Here is a 13,519-nt window from a genome sequence, read left to right as displayed (position 1 = left end):
GGTGAGATGAGAGTTTATTGTTATGTGCAATGGTACAATGTACAGACACACCAAAATTTTTACTTGCTGCAGCCACACAGGGGGAGGAGCGCAGTCCCAAAGACAAGGTCGTAAGATACACCAACTTCAACAGTATAAATTATGGTTGGAAAAAGAAATAAAGATATAAAAAGTAAACATCCACTGTTACAGGAATATAAAAGGATAGGTAAATAAATTGTCATAGTTTTGGGGCAACATAGATTCATAGAAAAATAGAGCACAGAAAGAATCTTCTTTAGAAATTCAGACAAACGGCCTTTCCAGCCTCATGAGCCCATGGCCTCCAAATACACCAATTAACCTACATTCCCTGCACATTTATGAAATGTGGAAGGAATCCGGAACACCCGCAGGCACGGGGAGAACATCCAAGCTCCTTTCAGACTGCACCGGATTCTAACTCGGGGTCACTGTCATAGGGCTGTGCCAACGGCTCTGCTACCCGTGCTGCCCACAGTCTGCACTAGCCATCAACCACCCATGTCTGGGAGAGAGACAAGAGGTCTGCAGATGCTGGGGTCGAGAGCAGTGCACAAACCAACCCGACGGCATCAACGGGAGTAAAGCGCAGAAGTCTGCAGGCGATGTGATTGAAGTAAAAGCACAATGCTGGAGAAACAGCAGGTCAAACAGTGTACTTTATATTGCAAAGATGAAGAATCACAGCCAACGTTTTGGCTTGCACCCTTCATCAAGGTTCAATCGTACCTCCAATTTACGGGTGACCTGGAGGAGCAACACCTAATTTTTCATCTTTGCTCTCTCTAACCGGATGGTATTATCGTCGACTTCTCCGGTTTCTGCTAACTTCCTCTCTCTTCTCCATCCCTTTGTCTTCCTTCCTCCAGCTCTCCACCCCCTTCCCTCTCCATTCACAGAACTATCCTCTCTCCCCTTCTTTGCTGGTGTACCCTCCCTCCCTTATCCACCTATTATCTCCTGGCTTTGGGACTGCGCTCCTCCCCCTGCCCCTCCTCTCACCATTTTGTTTGGAGGCCTGTCTACATTTTGCTCATACCTTGATGAAGGGTTCAAGGCCAAAACGCTGGCTATGTACCTTTTATCTTTTCTCTATAAAGTGCACTATTTGACCTGCTGAGTTTCTCCAGCATTGTGTTTGTATTCAACCACAGAGTCTGCAGACTTTTGTGCTTTACCTCCAACCTGAAGCATTAGCCCTGTATCTATGTCCACAGATGGTGCCTGACCTGATAAGTGTTTCCACCATCTTCTATTTTGGTTGCTTTGCATATCTTGCATCATGTCAGTTGATAAAATGAGGCATTCAAATTACTTTTTGTTGTATACGCTCTCACCTTCTTTTTTCCACCCCTTATATTCTTTGAAATGGAAAAATAGCTTGCAATGTAATGGATTTGCAAAAGATCAGAAAGTAATGAATCTTTTGGCACACCTCATTTGTTAATATTTATGCTTCATGAGACCTTTCTCATGCCTCCTGTCATCTCGTCCCATCTAATTCATCCTCTTTACCCCTCTTTCAAACTATCTTATAAATGCTCCTTCAAAACTTTGGGTGGCACAGATAGCTGGTACTGTTACAGTACCAGCGACCAGGATTCGATTCCGCCTCTGTCTGTAAGGAATTTGTACCTTCTCCCCGTGTCTGCGTGGGTTTCTTCTAGGTGTTCCGGTTTCCTCCCACCCTTCAAAACGAACGGGGGTTGTAGGTCAATTGGGCATAATTGGATGACACAGGCTTATAGGCCAGAAGGGCTGTAGGTCTGAAAATAAATTTGAAGTTTCACCATTAACCAATCTTTTGACCATCTGCCTAATATCTCCACGTTTAGCTTAGCATCGGATTTTGTTTGATATGGCTTCTGAAAATTTTCTTCTGTCAAGTTTATTGTTATCTGATTGTACAAGTACAACCCGCCGAAATAGCCTTCTCTGGTCCTCGGTGCAAAAACATGCTGACACACAACCAGACTTAGCACACATGCAGACAAGTAATGCACATGCAGGACAGGTATTATATCTATAAAAATAAATGAATATTAGAGTAGCTGATGAGTTCCTTTAGTCGTTCAGCATTCTCACTACCTGTGGGAAGAAACTGTTCCTCAGCCTGGTGGTGCTGGCTCTGATCCTCCTGTATCTCTTCCCTGACGGCAGCAGCTGAAAGATGCTGTGCTCAGGGTGAAAGGAGTCCTCGATGATTTTTCACGCCCTCTTCACACAACTTCTGTTATTGGAGATAAAATGTGAAATGTTGCTGGAAGACCCTCTATCTTACCAATGGAGAGGAGCCACAAGGGAAAGGAAACACTTTACGTGTTCACATAATCCCAGCTACACAATTGTCTCTCTTTTGTTGCTCGTCTCCACTGGAAAGATAGGGGGTCTTCCAGCAATGTTTCACATACTATCTTCAATGTCAGAAGACATTTTTCAGGAGTATTATCAAACAGATCTGTGTCACGCACAAACCAGGGAGAAAATACTTCTCAAATTAAACTTGGATAACACTATGTTTTCGCCAAAATATTCCCAAATGCACCTTACTTTTTCTTTCGATTGTTTGACTTTTACTGTTTAAAAGATTCTATGCTTGTGCATTGCAATAATTTAATTTGACCTCTCAAGGTTCTCTGAAGTAGTATCCGTGGCACGCTTCTCTTTCACCTCTGTGGTGTTCATGGCCCATTCTATCGATTTGAGGGGGTAGAACATGCCCACACCAAACCTGCCATGTGTGCACATTGACGTCTGCTTCTGATATTTTGATAACATTGACCTCAATATAACCTAATTTCAGACACAGAGTTCAAACTGCAGATGTTAGAACAGCACAAGTCAATTGCCCAAGTCTGCCATCAAGCATGCTCCTCTACCGTAGTGTGGGGAGCCTGTGATAGCTATCCATCTGAGATTAAAACTGGCGAAAGCCACCAAACTTTCTGTCGTGATATTGTTTTTCAGCAGGAGTATCTGGCAGAGAGCGCCGTATTTAGCCTCACTCCAGCTACGAGAGCCGGATCACCTGGAGTGCTGTATTCCATCCCTTGCTGGGACTTCATGGCTGGAGGAAGTCCGCCAGGCTTGAGCGGACCGTCACCCCTGAAACATCTCCTACTCGGTTACTCTTCCCACGTTGGCGTGAGCAGCTGTGAGAGATGGAGTCTTCCCGCTGTAATCAGGCCGGATGTTCCGAGGCAAAGTGTGGCAGTACCTCTTGGGGATGCCAACGAAAATGGTTTCTGTTCCAGGTACAACTAGAGCACTTTTAATTTATAAAGAAATATTTCTTTCTTCACACATTCTTCTGTGCAGAATTATTTTTGAGATTCAAGAAGATTTTATTTTAAATTTAAACACAACACGGTAACGGGCCCTCTCAACCTGCGCCGCCCAATTAACCCACAACCCCCAGTATGTTTTGAACGGTGGGAGGAAATCAGAGCACCAGAGAAGACCCACACAGACATGGGGAGAATGCACAAACTCCATGCAGACAAAGTGGGATTTAGAGCCCTGGTCCCTGTCGCTGGTGTGATAATTGCACTAAGCATGAAATAAAACAGAAAATGTGATATAGCAGAAAATTTCCTTAAGTCTACCGAAAGGCATTGTCCGGCACCCCTGACATCCAGGGTAGGAGGAGTAAAAGAGAGGTTCTCTCTCCCCGCCCCCCCCCCCCCCCCCACCAGAGTCACTGAAAGTCCATGGCTTCACCTCCAGCGCTCCCACAATGTCCGCAGCCACAGAGCCTTCAGTCAAAACTATCGGCAAACCTGAGCTCCAGGTGCACACCTCCTCCGAAAAACTCTGAACACCCTCTCGTGTCTTGGTTTTGATACCTGCTACTCTTTCGGTCAGTCTCGAGCCAGTCTCCAGCGGTCCGCAGCCTGGTGTGAATCCTTTGACCATAGTCGCCAGCAGCCTACGGCCGGCGTGGGTTCCTCGTCTTGAGCCACCATCAGCCTTCCTGTGTGTTCTTCAGCTTCGGAGCCCCTCACTGGTCCTCTGTCATGGTCTCCGTCCTGTGGGTCGTGTCCTCTGCTTCTTCTTCTCAAGCAGGGATGCCCTACACCAGTCCTCCTCTTCCCAGCGTCCTCGTGGACGCTGATGATTAATCTGTCGCGGAGTTTTAAAATAAACTACCGTTGGCTCCTTTGAAGCCTGCGTGGACCTGACAGTAGTCGGACTGGGCGGTTGGACCACACGGGGAGCGCTGTGTCTTGACTCCCTGCTCTCTGCGGCTCCGCACCAGTGATAGCAGTTCTGGCAGCCCTGCCATTTTTGTTTGACATCAAGAGTGATTTTATTTTCAGGAAAATGAACGAACACCCGCTATTGGGTCTTCTGGAGACGAGTTTTGTCCGAAGGCAGAAACTTCTCCCCTTGTTGTATCTGAAGCAGAGCTTAGATTGTATATTTTGGGACTAATCGTGCTTGATTTTACTTATCCAAATATTAAGTTTCCCGTCACAGCTAATGCATTGAGATCTGGCAAGAACACCCAACCATTCATAGCAGCATTCAGTAGTGGCAGGCTTAATTTGGGTAGATTTATTATTGCCAATACGTGCCACTCCTGCTTCTAATCCAAATGTTCTGTTCAGACAATGAGTATCATCAAATCTTTGCGGACCCGCAATGCACTTTAAATTGCTGAGCAGAGTTTGGAATGGTCAAGGTAGAGATTCATTGTGCCTACGTCAGACAACATTTTATTTTCAGGGAATGCTCCAAATGCCTGATATTAATGGCACCTTTCAAGAAAATGGTAAAGTGCTTCAGGATATTATAACACAATGAAAAAAACACAGAACAGAGCAGTGCAGGCGTGGGCCCTTTGGTCCTCATATCTATGCTGAACATGTCCAAGTTAGGCTCTGCTGCTTCCCCCCACCCCCCCACCCCCCACCAACGTTTTATTCATGTCCACCTGTTTTTCTGCTTTTACTTCCTATGGATGCTGTATGACCTACTGAGTTTCTCCAGTTTCCATTGCTTCCTTGAGGAGCTCGGCTCTGTCCTCTGCAATCGCGGGATCTCCCAGTGGCCATCCATTTCAATTCCCTGTCCCATTCCCTTCCTGACATGTCTGTCTGTGGTCTCATGCACTGCCAGCCTGAGACCACCCGTCAATTGGAGGAACAACACTTCATCTTCTGTCTGGGCCCCCTCCAACTGGATGGCATTAACATTGACTTCTCTGATGTCCATTAACCCCCACCCTCCCCCATCTTTTTCCTCCCATATCCCCTGTCTCCTTTCCTCTCGTTCTCTCACTCTCTCTCTCTCTCTCTACCCTTTTCCCTCTGTCTCCTGTCACAGAGCTAAAATCATTTCTTACCTTCTTATTATATTCAATTGACACCTTTTGTCTGTTGGCCTGGACTCCTCTCCCTCCCATTCTTCTGCCTTTCTCTCCCCAGTCTTTAATCCAGATGCCTGCCTGCTTTTTGATTATACCTTGAAAAAGGACTCAGGCCCAAAACATCGGTAATGTATCTTTACCTCCTATGAACACTGTGAGAACGGCTGAGTTCCTCCAGCATTTCTGTGTTTTTATGAGTGTCTCTACCATTTTTGGTATACTATACAAGGTGTCTTAAAGCAGTGTCTTAAGAAACCCTCTATCTTCAAGGGCCCCCACCACCCAGGCCACGCCCTCTTCACTCTGCTACCCTCGGGAAAATGGTATAGAAGCCTGAAGGCAAGCACTCAGTGGCACAAGGACAACTTCTCCCCCTCTGCTATCAGATTCCCAAATGATAATGAACCACAGGTGCTCCACTCACATTGATTTTTCTTTTTCTTGCACTATTTTGTAAGCTGATTTATAGAAATGTTTGCATTGTGACGCTGCCACAGAACAAATTTTGTGACATGTTCATGACGATAAATTCTGATTCTGATGCATATCCTTCTATCCCCTGCATATTTGTGTGTCTATCTAGAAGCCACTTAAATTCTAGTCTTAAATTTAAATGGATACATTTTTAAATGTAGATATTCAGCGCAGTAACAGGCCCTTTCGGCCCACAAGCCTGTGCCACCCAATTACACCCAATTGACCTACATCCCCCAGTACATTTTGAGGAAACCCACGCAGACACAGGGAGAAGTAGAAATTCCTTACAGACAGCGTGGGATTCGAGCCCATGTCCAGATCGTTGTCGCTGTAACAGCATTGCACTAACTGCTGTGCTAACCTTCCCGCCTTGTATCTGCCTCCACCACTACTCCTGGCAGCCTGTTCCATTCTCGGTGTAAAAGAATCTTCCACCTCACGTCTCATTTAAACATTCTCTGACACCTTAAAGTCGTGTCCTTGAGTATTTAACATTTGCACCCTGGTAAAGAAAGATTCTGTCCAACTTCCCTATCCATGCCTCTCATCATTTGACAAACAGATTCAGCTTTATTGTCATGCAGCACATCACCTGCAACCCTGAATATCTTTTTCTTGTGGGCAAGGCAGAATTACCACTTATTGCCAGTGCAAAACACACTGACTCAGCATATGCACGTGAACAAATAAAGAAATATAAACAAACTGACTGTGCAATACAAAACAATTCAATAATGTACAAAAGAGTCCTTAAATAAGTCCCTGATTGAGTTTGTTGTCGAGGAGTTCGATAGTAGAGGGGGAGCAGCTGTTCCTGAACCAACGAGTCTTTGTGTCTTTGTACCACCTTTCCTGATGGCAGCAGCGAGAATAAACTGTGTGCTGGGTGGTGTGGATCCTTGATGATTGCTGCTGCTCTTTGACAGCAGTGTCCCCCGTAGACATTCTCGATGGTGGGGAGGGTTTTACCTGTGTTGACCTAGGCTGTGTCCACTACCTTTTTCAGGGCTTTACACTCAAGGCTATTGGTGTCCCTGTACGAGACCACAGTGCACCTGGTCATCACATCTGTAGAAATCTGCCAGGGTTTTGATGCTATGCCATGCCATCAATAACCCAAGTTTGTCCAACCTATCCTCATGAGGTACATTAATACAAAGATTTTATTCCTAGTTTCATTGGAGTTTCCAACCAAGTCACAAACTTACCAACTTTCTGAAAATGGTCACTCATGTTTAAAAAGCAAATCCTCAACCTGCTTCTGTTTAGCTCTTTTCTTATGAATTTTTTTTTGGAAAAAGAAATGAGGCAGATTTTGGGCCAGAAGTCAAGATGAAACCTGGGTCACTGAAACCGTAAGGCACCAGCCCTACTCAGTGTCTCCCTCGTTACTGAACATGGGAAAAGGGCAAGAGGCAGGAAAGCAAGGTCAAGGAGTAATGGGAAGGAATGGTTAATTGTCCATTAAAATTATAGAAACGTTTACATGAAAAGAGAATCACTGCAGGAATTTTTACGCAATTGCATAGTCTCTGTTAATCTTCTAGATCGGAAAAAATAATATTATAAAAATGCACTCACAATATGATATGGGATAATTTAGATGGTTGAATTTGTATATTTTTTTACTTTGAAGTTACTCCTACGATTTTCTGCGTGACAGATTTCCTTGTTAAAATTTAGGCAATTAACTCAAACCTTAGTCTGTGAGGATATTCCTCTCAGTAATTAACTGAGACTATTTTCATCAGACACATAGCTTATTTTCACTCACTTTAATCAGAAAGTAGCTCTTAAATCAATGAGAACAAAGTGAATTTGTTCCGTGCGTTCAACCTCTTTTATAAGTCAGAATTATGAGGGTTGTTCTCTAAAGAGTACATGGCAAGAAATCATTTCCACTAACTGGGTGGTCAGTGAGGAGGGGCACACAGATTGAAGGTGGAAAACAAAGGAATCAGGGAAACTGTGAGGAACTTTGTTAAAGCAGCAACTCAGCTCCCTACCTGAAAGAAAATGGAAGCATAATTCAATGGTACTTTCCAATTATGAGATAAATTAAATGCTAGCAGGCTTTTTTTTCACTGTGGTTAGGTGAGACAAGAACTAGAAGATATGGCTTCAGGGAGATGTTTTGGGGGAATATTATTGGGAACTTCCTCATGCAGAGAATGGTGGGAGTGTGGAACGAGCTGCCAGCTGAAGTGGTGAATATGGGCTCAGTTTTGACACAAGAAAAATCTGAACAGGTACCTGGATGGGAGGGGTATGTAGGGCTATGGTGCTGTGCAGATCAATGAGACTAGACAGAATTCGGCATAGTTGAGATGCACTGAAGGGCACGTTTCTGTGCTGTGGCGGTCTATGGTTCTAGATATAAACAGAAGAGATAAATAGTTGAAGATGAATGATTTGATGGGAATTGGGACCTAAGAATGGGAGCAAGAGTCGGCCATCCGACCCGCGAAACCGACTCCAACATTCAATGAGATCACGGCTGATCTAATGATAGATTCCTCTCCATCTACCTGCCTTTTCCCCATATCCCTTAATTCCCTTACGATGTACAAACCCAACCTTGTTTTAAATCTATTTACTGAGGTCATCTCTGCTGCTCCAATGGGCAGCAAATTCCATAGATTCACCACTCTCTGGGAAAAGCAGTTCCTCCTCATCTCTGTCCTAAATCTACGATCCTGAATCTGGAGGCTGTGCCCCCCCACTAATGGAAACAACTTACTGTGCCTTTCATAATTTTATACGTTTCTCTGAGGTTCCCACTCATTCTTCTAAATTCAAGTACAGTTCCAAGTAATGAACAGAGGTGTAGAATTCGCAAATTAGTTCTTTCAAGGAATTAAAACAAACAACGATGGGATGAATGAGTGATGGTGAGTTTATTGCCACACACATTGAACAATATACATATGAACGGAAATTTTTACTTACTGCTGGTGAACAGGTGCTTAAAAAGAAAAGTAATAATAATAAATAAATTGAATTAACAGAAGCAATAAATGCACAAGATAAAATATTCACAGAAATCCGAGTATTTTGCGGTGTTGGAGCAGTTCATTATTGGTGTGCCAAGGAGAGTTGGATAGCTACTCTTGAACCTGTAGGTGCTTGTCTTCTGGCTTCTGTACCTTCTGCTCCAAGCAGTGAGAAGAGGTTGTGGTCAGGGTGTTTGGGGGGGGGGGGGGGGTGGGCGGTGAGAGCTTTTATGATGTTGGCTGCTTTCTTGAGGCAGCATCTCACACAGATGTCTGCAATGGATGGGAGGTCGGAGCCTGTGATGGGCCTGGCCATGCTTGCAGCCTTCTGCGTTCCGGGTACTTGAATTTTCCCAACCAAGCTACGATGCAACCAGTTGATATATTTTCCATAGTACAGCTGCAGAAGTTTAACATCAGCTGACAACAAGCCAAGTTTCCTTGGACTCCTTTTTAACGTTGTGCCTTCTTCGTGAATCGCAAAAGGCTGGTTTGCAGGTGCAGCCGGCTATCAAGAAGGCAAATAGAACGTTGGCCGTTATCGCTAGAAGGATGGAATTTAGGAGCATTGAATTTATGCTACAACTGCACAAGGTACTGGTGAGGTCACATCTGGAGAACTGGGTGCATTTCTGGTCTTACTTGAGGAGGATTGTACTGACCTTGGGGACGGTGCAGAGGGGCTTTACCAGGTTGATTTCAGAGATGAGGGGGTTAGCCTATAAGGAGAGATTGGGTCATCTGGGATTATACTCGCTGGAATTTAGAATGAGAGGAGATCTTATAAAAAAAACATAAAATTATGAAAAGCATAGATAAGATGGAGGTTGGTAGGTTGTTTCCATTGATGGAGGAGACGTTCGGGTTAGGGTTAGCCTCAAAATTCAGGGTAGTAAGTTTAGGTCAGAGATGAGGAGAAACTGCTTTTCCCAGTGAATCTGTAGAATTCATTGTCCATTGAAGCAGCAGAGGTGACCTCAGTAAATATACTTAAGACAAAGTTTGATATATTTTAGAAAGTAGGGGAGTTAAGGTATATGGTGAACAGCCAGGTAGGTGGAGATGAGTCTATAATTAAATCAGCCATTGATGGCAGACCAAGTTCGACAGGTCGGATGGCCTGCTCCTGCTCCACTTTCTTATGTTCATGCTTGCCTTGATGAATGGCCTCCTGTTGCCATATGTTTCGTTGTGAATATTAAGGATAAATGTTGGACTATTCCCAAATAATCTGCAGAAATCAATTGTTTCCTGGTACGTTTCAAATGGTGGGAGGAAACTGGAGCCCATGTGGAAGTCCCACCCAGACACGGGGAGAACGTACCTGACAGACAGGCCGGGATTCGAACCCCAGTCCTGATTGCTGGTGCAGTAAAGGCGTGGCACCAACGGCTACGCTAACTGGATTACGTTCTGAAAGAGATGAAGCTGGGGGAGGGCCGGTAGTATCCATTGTATCTTCCAATTTGAATATCACAAGGACGACTTCGGGTCAGTCAGATTCTCCAGTGATTTTCTCCAGTATTTTTCTTTTCTTTGGCTTGGCTTCGCGGACGAAGATTTATGGAGGGGGTAAAAAGTCCACGTCAGCTGCAGGCTCGTTTGTGGCTGACAAGTCCGATGCGGGACAGGCAGACACGATTGCAGCGGTTGCAAGGGAAAATTGGTTGGTTGGGGTTGGGTGTTGGGTTTTTCCTCCTTTGCCTTTTGTCAGTGAGGTGGGCTCTGCGGTCTTCTTCAAAGGAGGTTGCTGCCCGCCAAACTGTGAGGCGCCAAGATGCACGGTTTGAGGCGTTATCAGCCCACTGGCGGTGGTCAATGTGGCAGGCACCAAGAGATTTCTTTAGGCAGTCCTTGTACCTTTTCTTTGGTGCACCTCTGTCACGGTGGCCAGTGGAGAGCTCGCCATATAACACGATCTTGGGAAGGCGATGGTCCTCCATTCTGGAGACGTGACCCATCCAGCGCAGCTGGATCTTCAGCAGCGTGGACTCGATGCTGTCGACCTCTGCCATCTCGAGTACTTCGACGTTAGGGGTGTAAGCGCTCCAATGGATGTTGAGGATGGAGCGGAGACAACGCTGGTGGAAGCGTTCTAGGAGCCGTAGGTGGTGCCGGTAGAGGACCCATGATTCGGAGCTGAACAGGAGTGTGGGTATGACAACGGCTCTGTATACGCTTATCTTTGTGAGGTTTTTCAGTTGGTTGTTTTTCCAGACTCTTTTGTGTAGTCTTCCAAAGGCGCTATTTGCCTTGGCGAGTCTGTTGTCTATCTCATTGTCGATCCTTGCATCTGATGAAATGGTGCAGCCGAGATAGGTAAACTGGTTGACCGTTTTGAGTTTTGTGTGCCCGATGGAGATGTGGGGGGGCTGGTAGTCATGGTGGGGAGCTGGCTGATGGAGGACCTCAGTTTTCTTCAGGCTGACTTCCAGGCCAAACATTTTGGCAGTTTCCGCAAAGCAGGACGTCAAGCGCTGAAGAGCTGGCTCTGAATGGGCAACTAAAGCGGCATCGTCCGCAAAGAGTAGTTCACGGACAAGTTTCTCTTGTGTCTTGGTGTGAGCTTGCAGGCGCCTCAGATTGAAGAGACTGCCATCCGTGCGGTACCGGATGTAAACAGCGTCTTCATTGTTGGGGTCTTTCATGGCTTGGTTCAGCATCATGCTGAAGAAGATTGAAAAGAGGGTTGGTGCGAGAACACAGCCTTGCTTCACGCCATTGTTAATGGAGAAGGGTTCAGAGAGCTCATTGCTGTATCTGACCCGACCTTGTTGGTTTTCGTGCAGTTGGATAATCATGTTGAGGAACTTTGGGGGACATCCGATGCGCTCTAGTATTTGCCAAAGCCCTTTCCTGCTCACGGTGTCGAAGGCTTTGGTGAGGTCAACAAAGGTGATGTAGAGTCCTTTGTTTTGTTCTCTGCACTTTTCTTGGAGCTGTCTGAGGGCAAAGACCATGTCAGTGGTTCCCCTGTTTGCGCGAAAGCCGCACTGTGATTCTGGGAGAATATTCTCGGCGACACTAGGTATTATTCTATTTAGTAGAATCCTAGCGAAGATTTTGCCTGCAATGGAGAGCAACGTGATTCCCCTGTAGTTTGAGCAGTCTGATTTCTCGCCTTTGTTTTTGTACAGGGTGATGATGGTGGCATCACGAAGATCCTGAGGCAGTTTACCTTGGTCCCAACAAAGCTTGAAAAACTCATGCAGTTTGGCATGCAGAGTTTTGCCGCCAGCCTTCCAGACTTCTGGAGGGATTCCATCCATACCTGCTGCTTTGCCACTTTTCAGTTGTTCGATTGCCTTATATGTCTCATCCAGGGTGGGAACCTCATCCAGCTCTAGCCTTAGGGGCTGTTGAGGGAGCTGGAGCAGGGCGGAATCTTGGACTGAGCGGTTGGCACTGAAAAGAGATTGTACTAATTCGTAATAATATCAGAAATTGCTCAAATTAATTCCTTCAGTTTGTTTCTCACATTTGACATTGAGACCAACACCACATTTATCCATTTTCTTATCTTACATCTGTTTTCAATGAAGCCTTCAGATCTTCCTTTAGGGAGGTGATACACTTTTGTTAAATCATGAATCACATAAATCCTCGAACTGTATGGGAGGTGACTGGGAAAAGTTGGCTGTGAATCCCAAGCTCCTCTGACATCTCGATAATGGTTTCATCCCGTTCATTGGTAGCATGGATGAGTAGCATCAAAGAGGAGAATGGGGAAACTTTGAGCTGAAGCTCTGCATGGGTGAATCTTGATGTGCGCCACTGAACGGCAGAACCAGAGAGTTTAAATTTAAATTTAGACATGCCACACGGTAACAAGCCCTTCTGGCTTACGAGCCCCTGCCGCCCAAACAACATTTTGAAGGGTAGGAGGAAACCAGAGCACCTGGAAGACACGGGGAGAATGTACAAAAGTCTTACAGACAGTGGCCGATTCATGCCCGGTCGCTGGCACTGACCACTACACTAAGAGAATAAGAATTTATTCTCATGAACATTCTTTGATTTGCGGCAGCTTCACAAACATTTATATTAGCTTCCCTACAAAATAAAAATAGTGCAAGAAAAGTTCAAATTAAGGCAGTGTTCATTGTTCATTCGGGAATCTGATGGCAGAGGGGAAGAAGCTGTCCTTGTGCCGCTGGGTGTCTGTCGTCAGGGCTGCCCTTCTAGCTCTTACTAGGCAGGGATTGATTAGGGGCACCCAGCATTTGTTTGTAAAAGGAAAGTTATGTTTGACAAACCTTGTTGAGTTTTTTGAGGAAGTGACAGAAAAGGTGGATGAAGGTAGAGCGGTGGATGTGATCTATTTGGATTTTAGTAAGGCTTTTGATAAGGTTCCGCATGGAAGGTTAATAAGGAAGGTTCAGTCACTAGGAATTAGTAGAAAGATTGTGACATGGGTTCAGAGGTGGCTGGGAGATAGCAGAGAGTCATGGTGGACAACTGTATGTCAGGTTGGAAGCCTGTGACAAGCGGGGTGACTCAGGGATCGATGCTGGGTCCCTTGTTGTTTATCATTTATATAAATGATTTAGAGGAGGGTGTGGTTAACTGGGTCAGCAAATATGCGGATGATACGAAAATAGGGGGACTGGTGGATAGTGAGGTAGATTTTCTTGGATTACAGAAGGATTTGGATTGT

The 13,519-nt window shown here is 45.3% G+C and overlaps 1 protein-coding gene across 7 annotated transcripts in view; it reads left to right on the top strand.

The window, feature by feature from the left end:
- Positions 1-13,519, top strand: part of LOC138755825 (intermembrane lipid transfer protein VPS13B-like) — a 1,263,706-nt gene that overhangs the window by 1,201,466 nt on the left and 48,721 nt on the right. For 5 of the 7 annotated variants that reach the window (XM_069922506.1, XM_069922508.1, XM_069922502.1 and 2 more), the window contains one exon: positions 2,989-3,275. The exons of 1 other annotated variant lie outside the window; for it this stretch is intronic. In XM_069922506.1, the coding sequence (XP_069778607.1) occupies positions 2,989-3,275 (287 nt within the window). The remainder of the gene's footprint in view (positions 1-2,988; positions 3,276-13,519) is intronic. One more of the 7 variants, XM_069922505.1, reaches the window with a different exon arrangement.

This window comes from Narcine bancroftii, chromosome 2, assembly GCF_036971445.1.
Source record: "Narcine bancroftii isolate sNarBan1 chromosome 2, sNarBan1.hap1, whole genome shotgun sequence".
NCBI classification, from domain to species: Eukaryota; Metazoa; Chordata; class Chondrichthyes; order Torpediniformes; family Narcinidae; genus Narcine; species Narcine bancroftii.
This window is presented reverse-complemented; position numbering and strand designations above follow the sequence as displayed.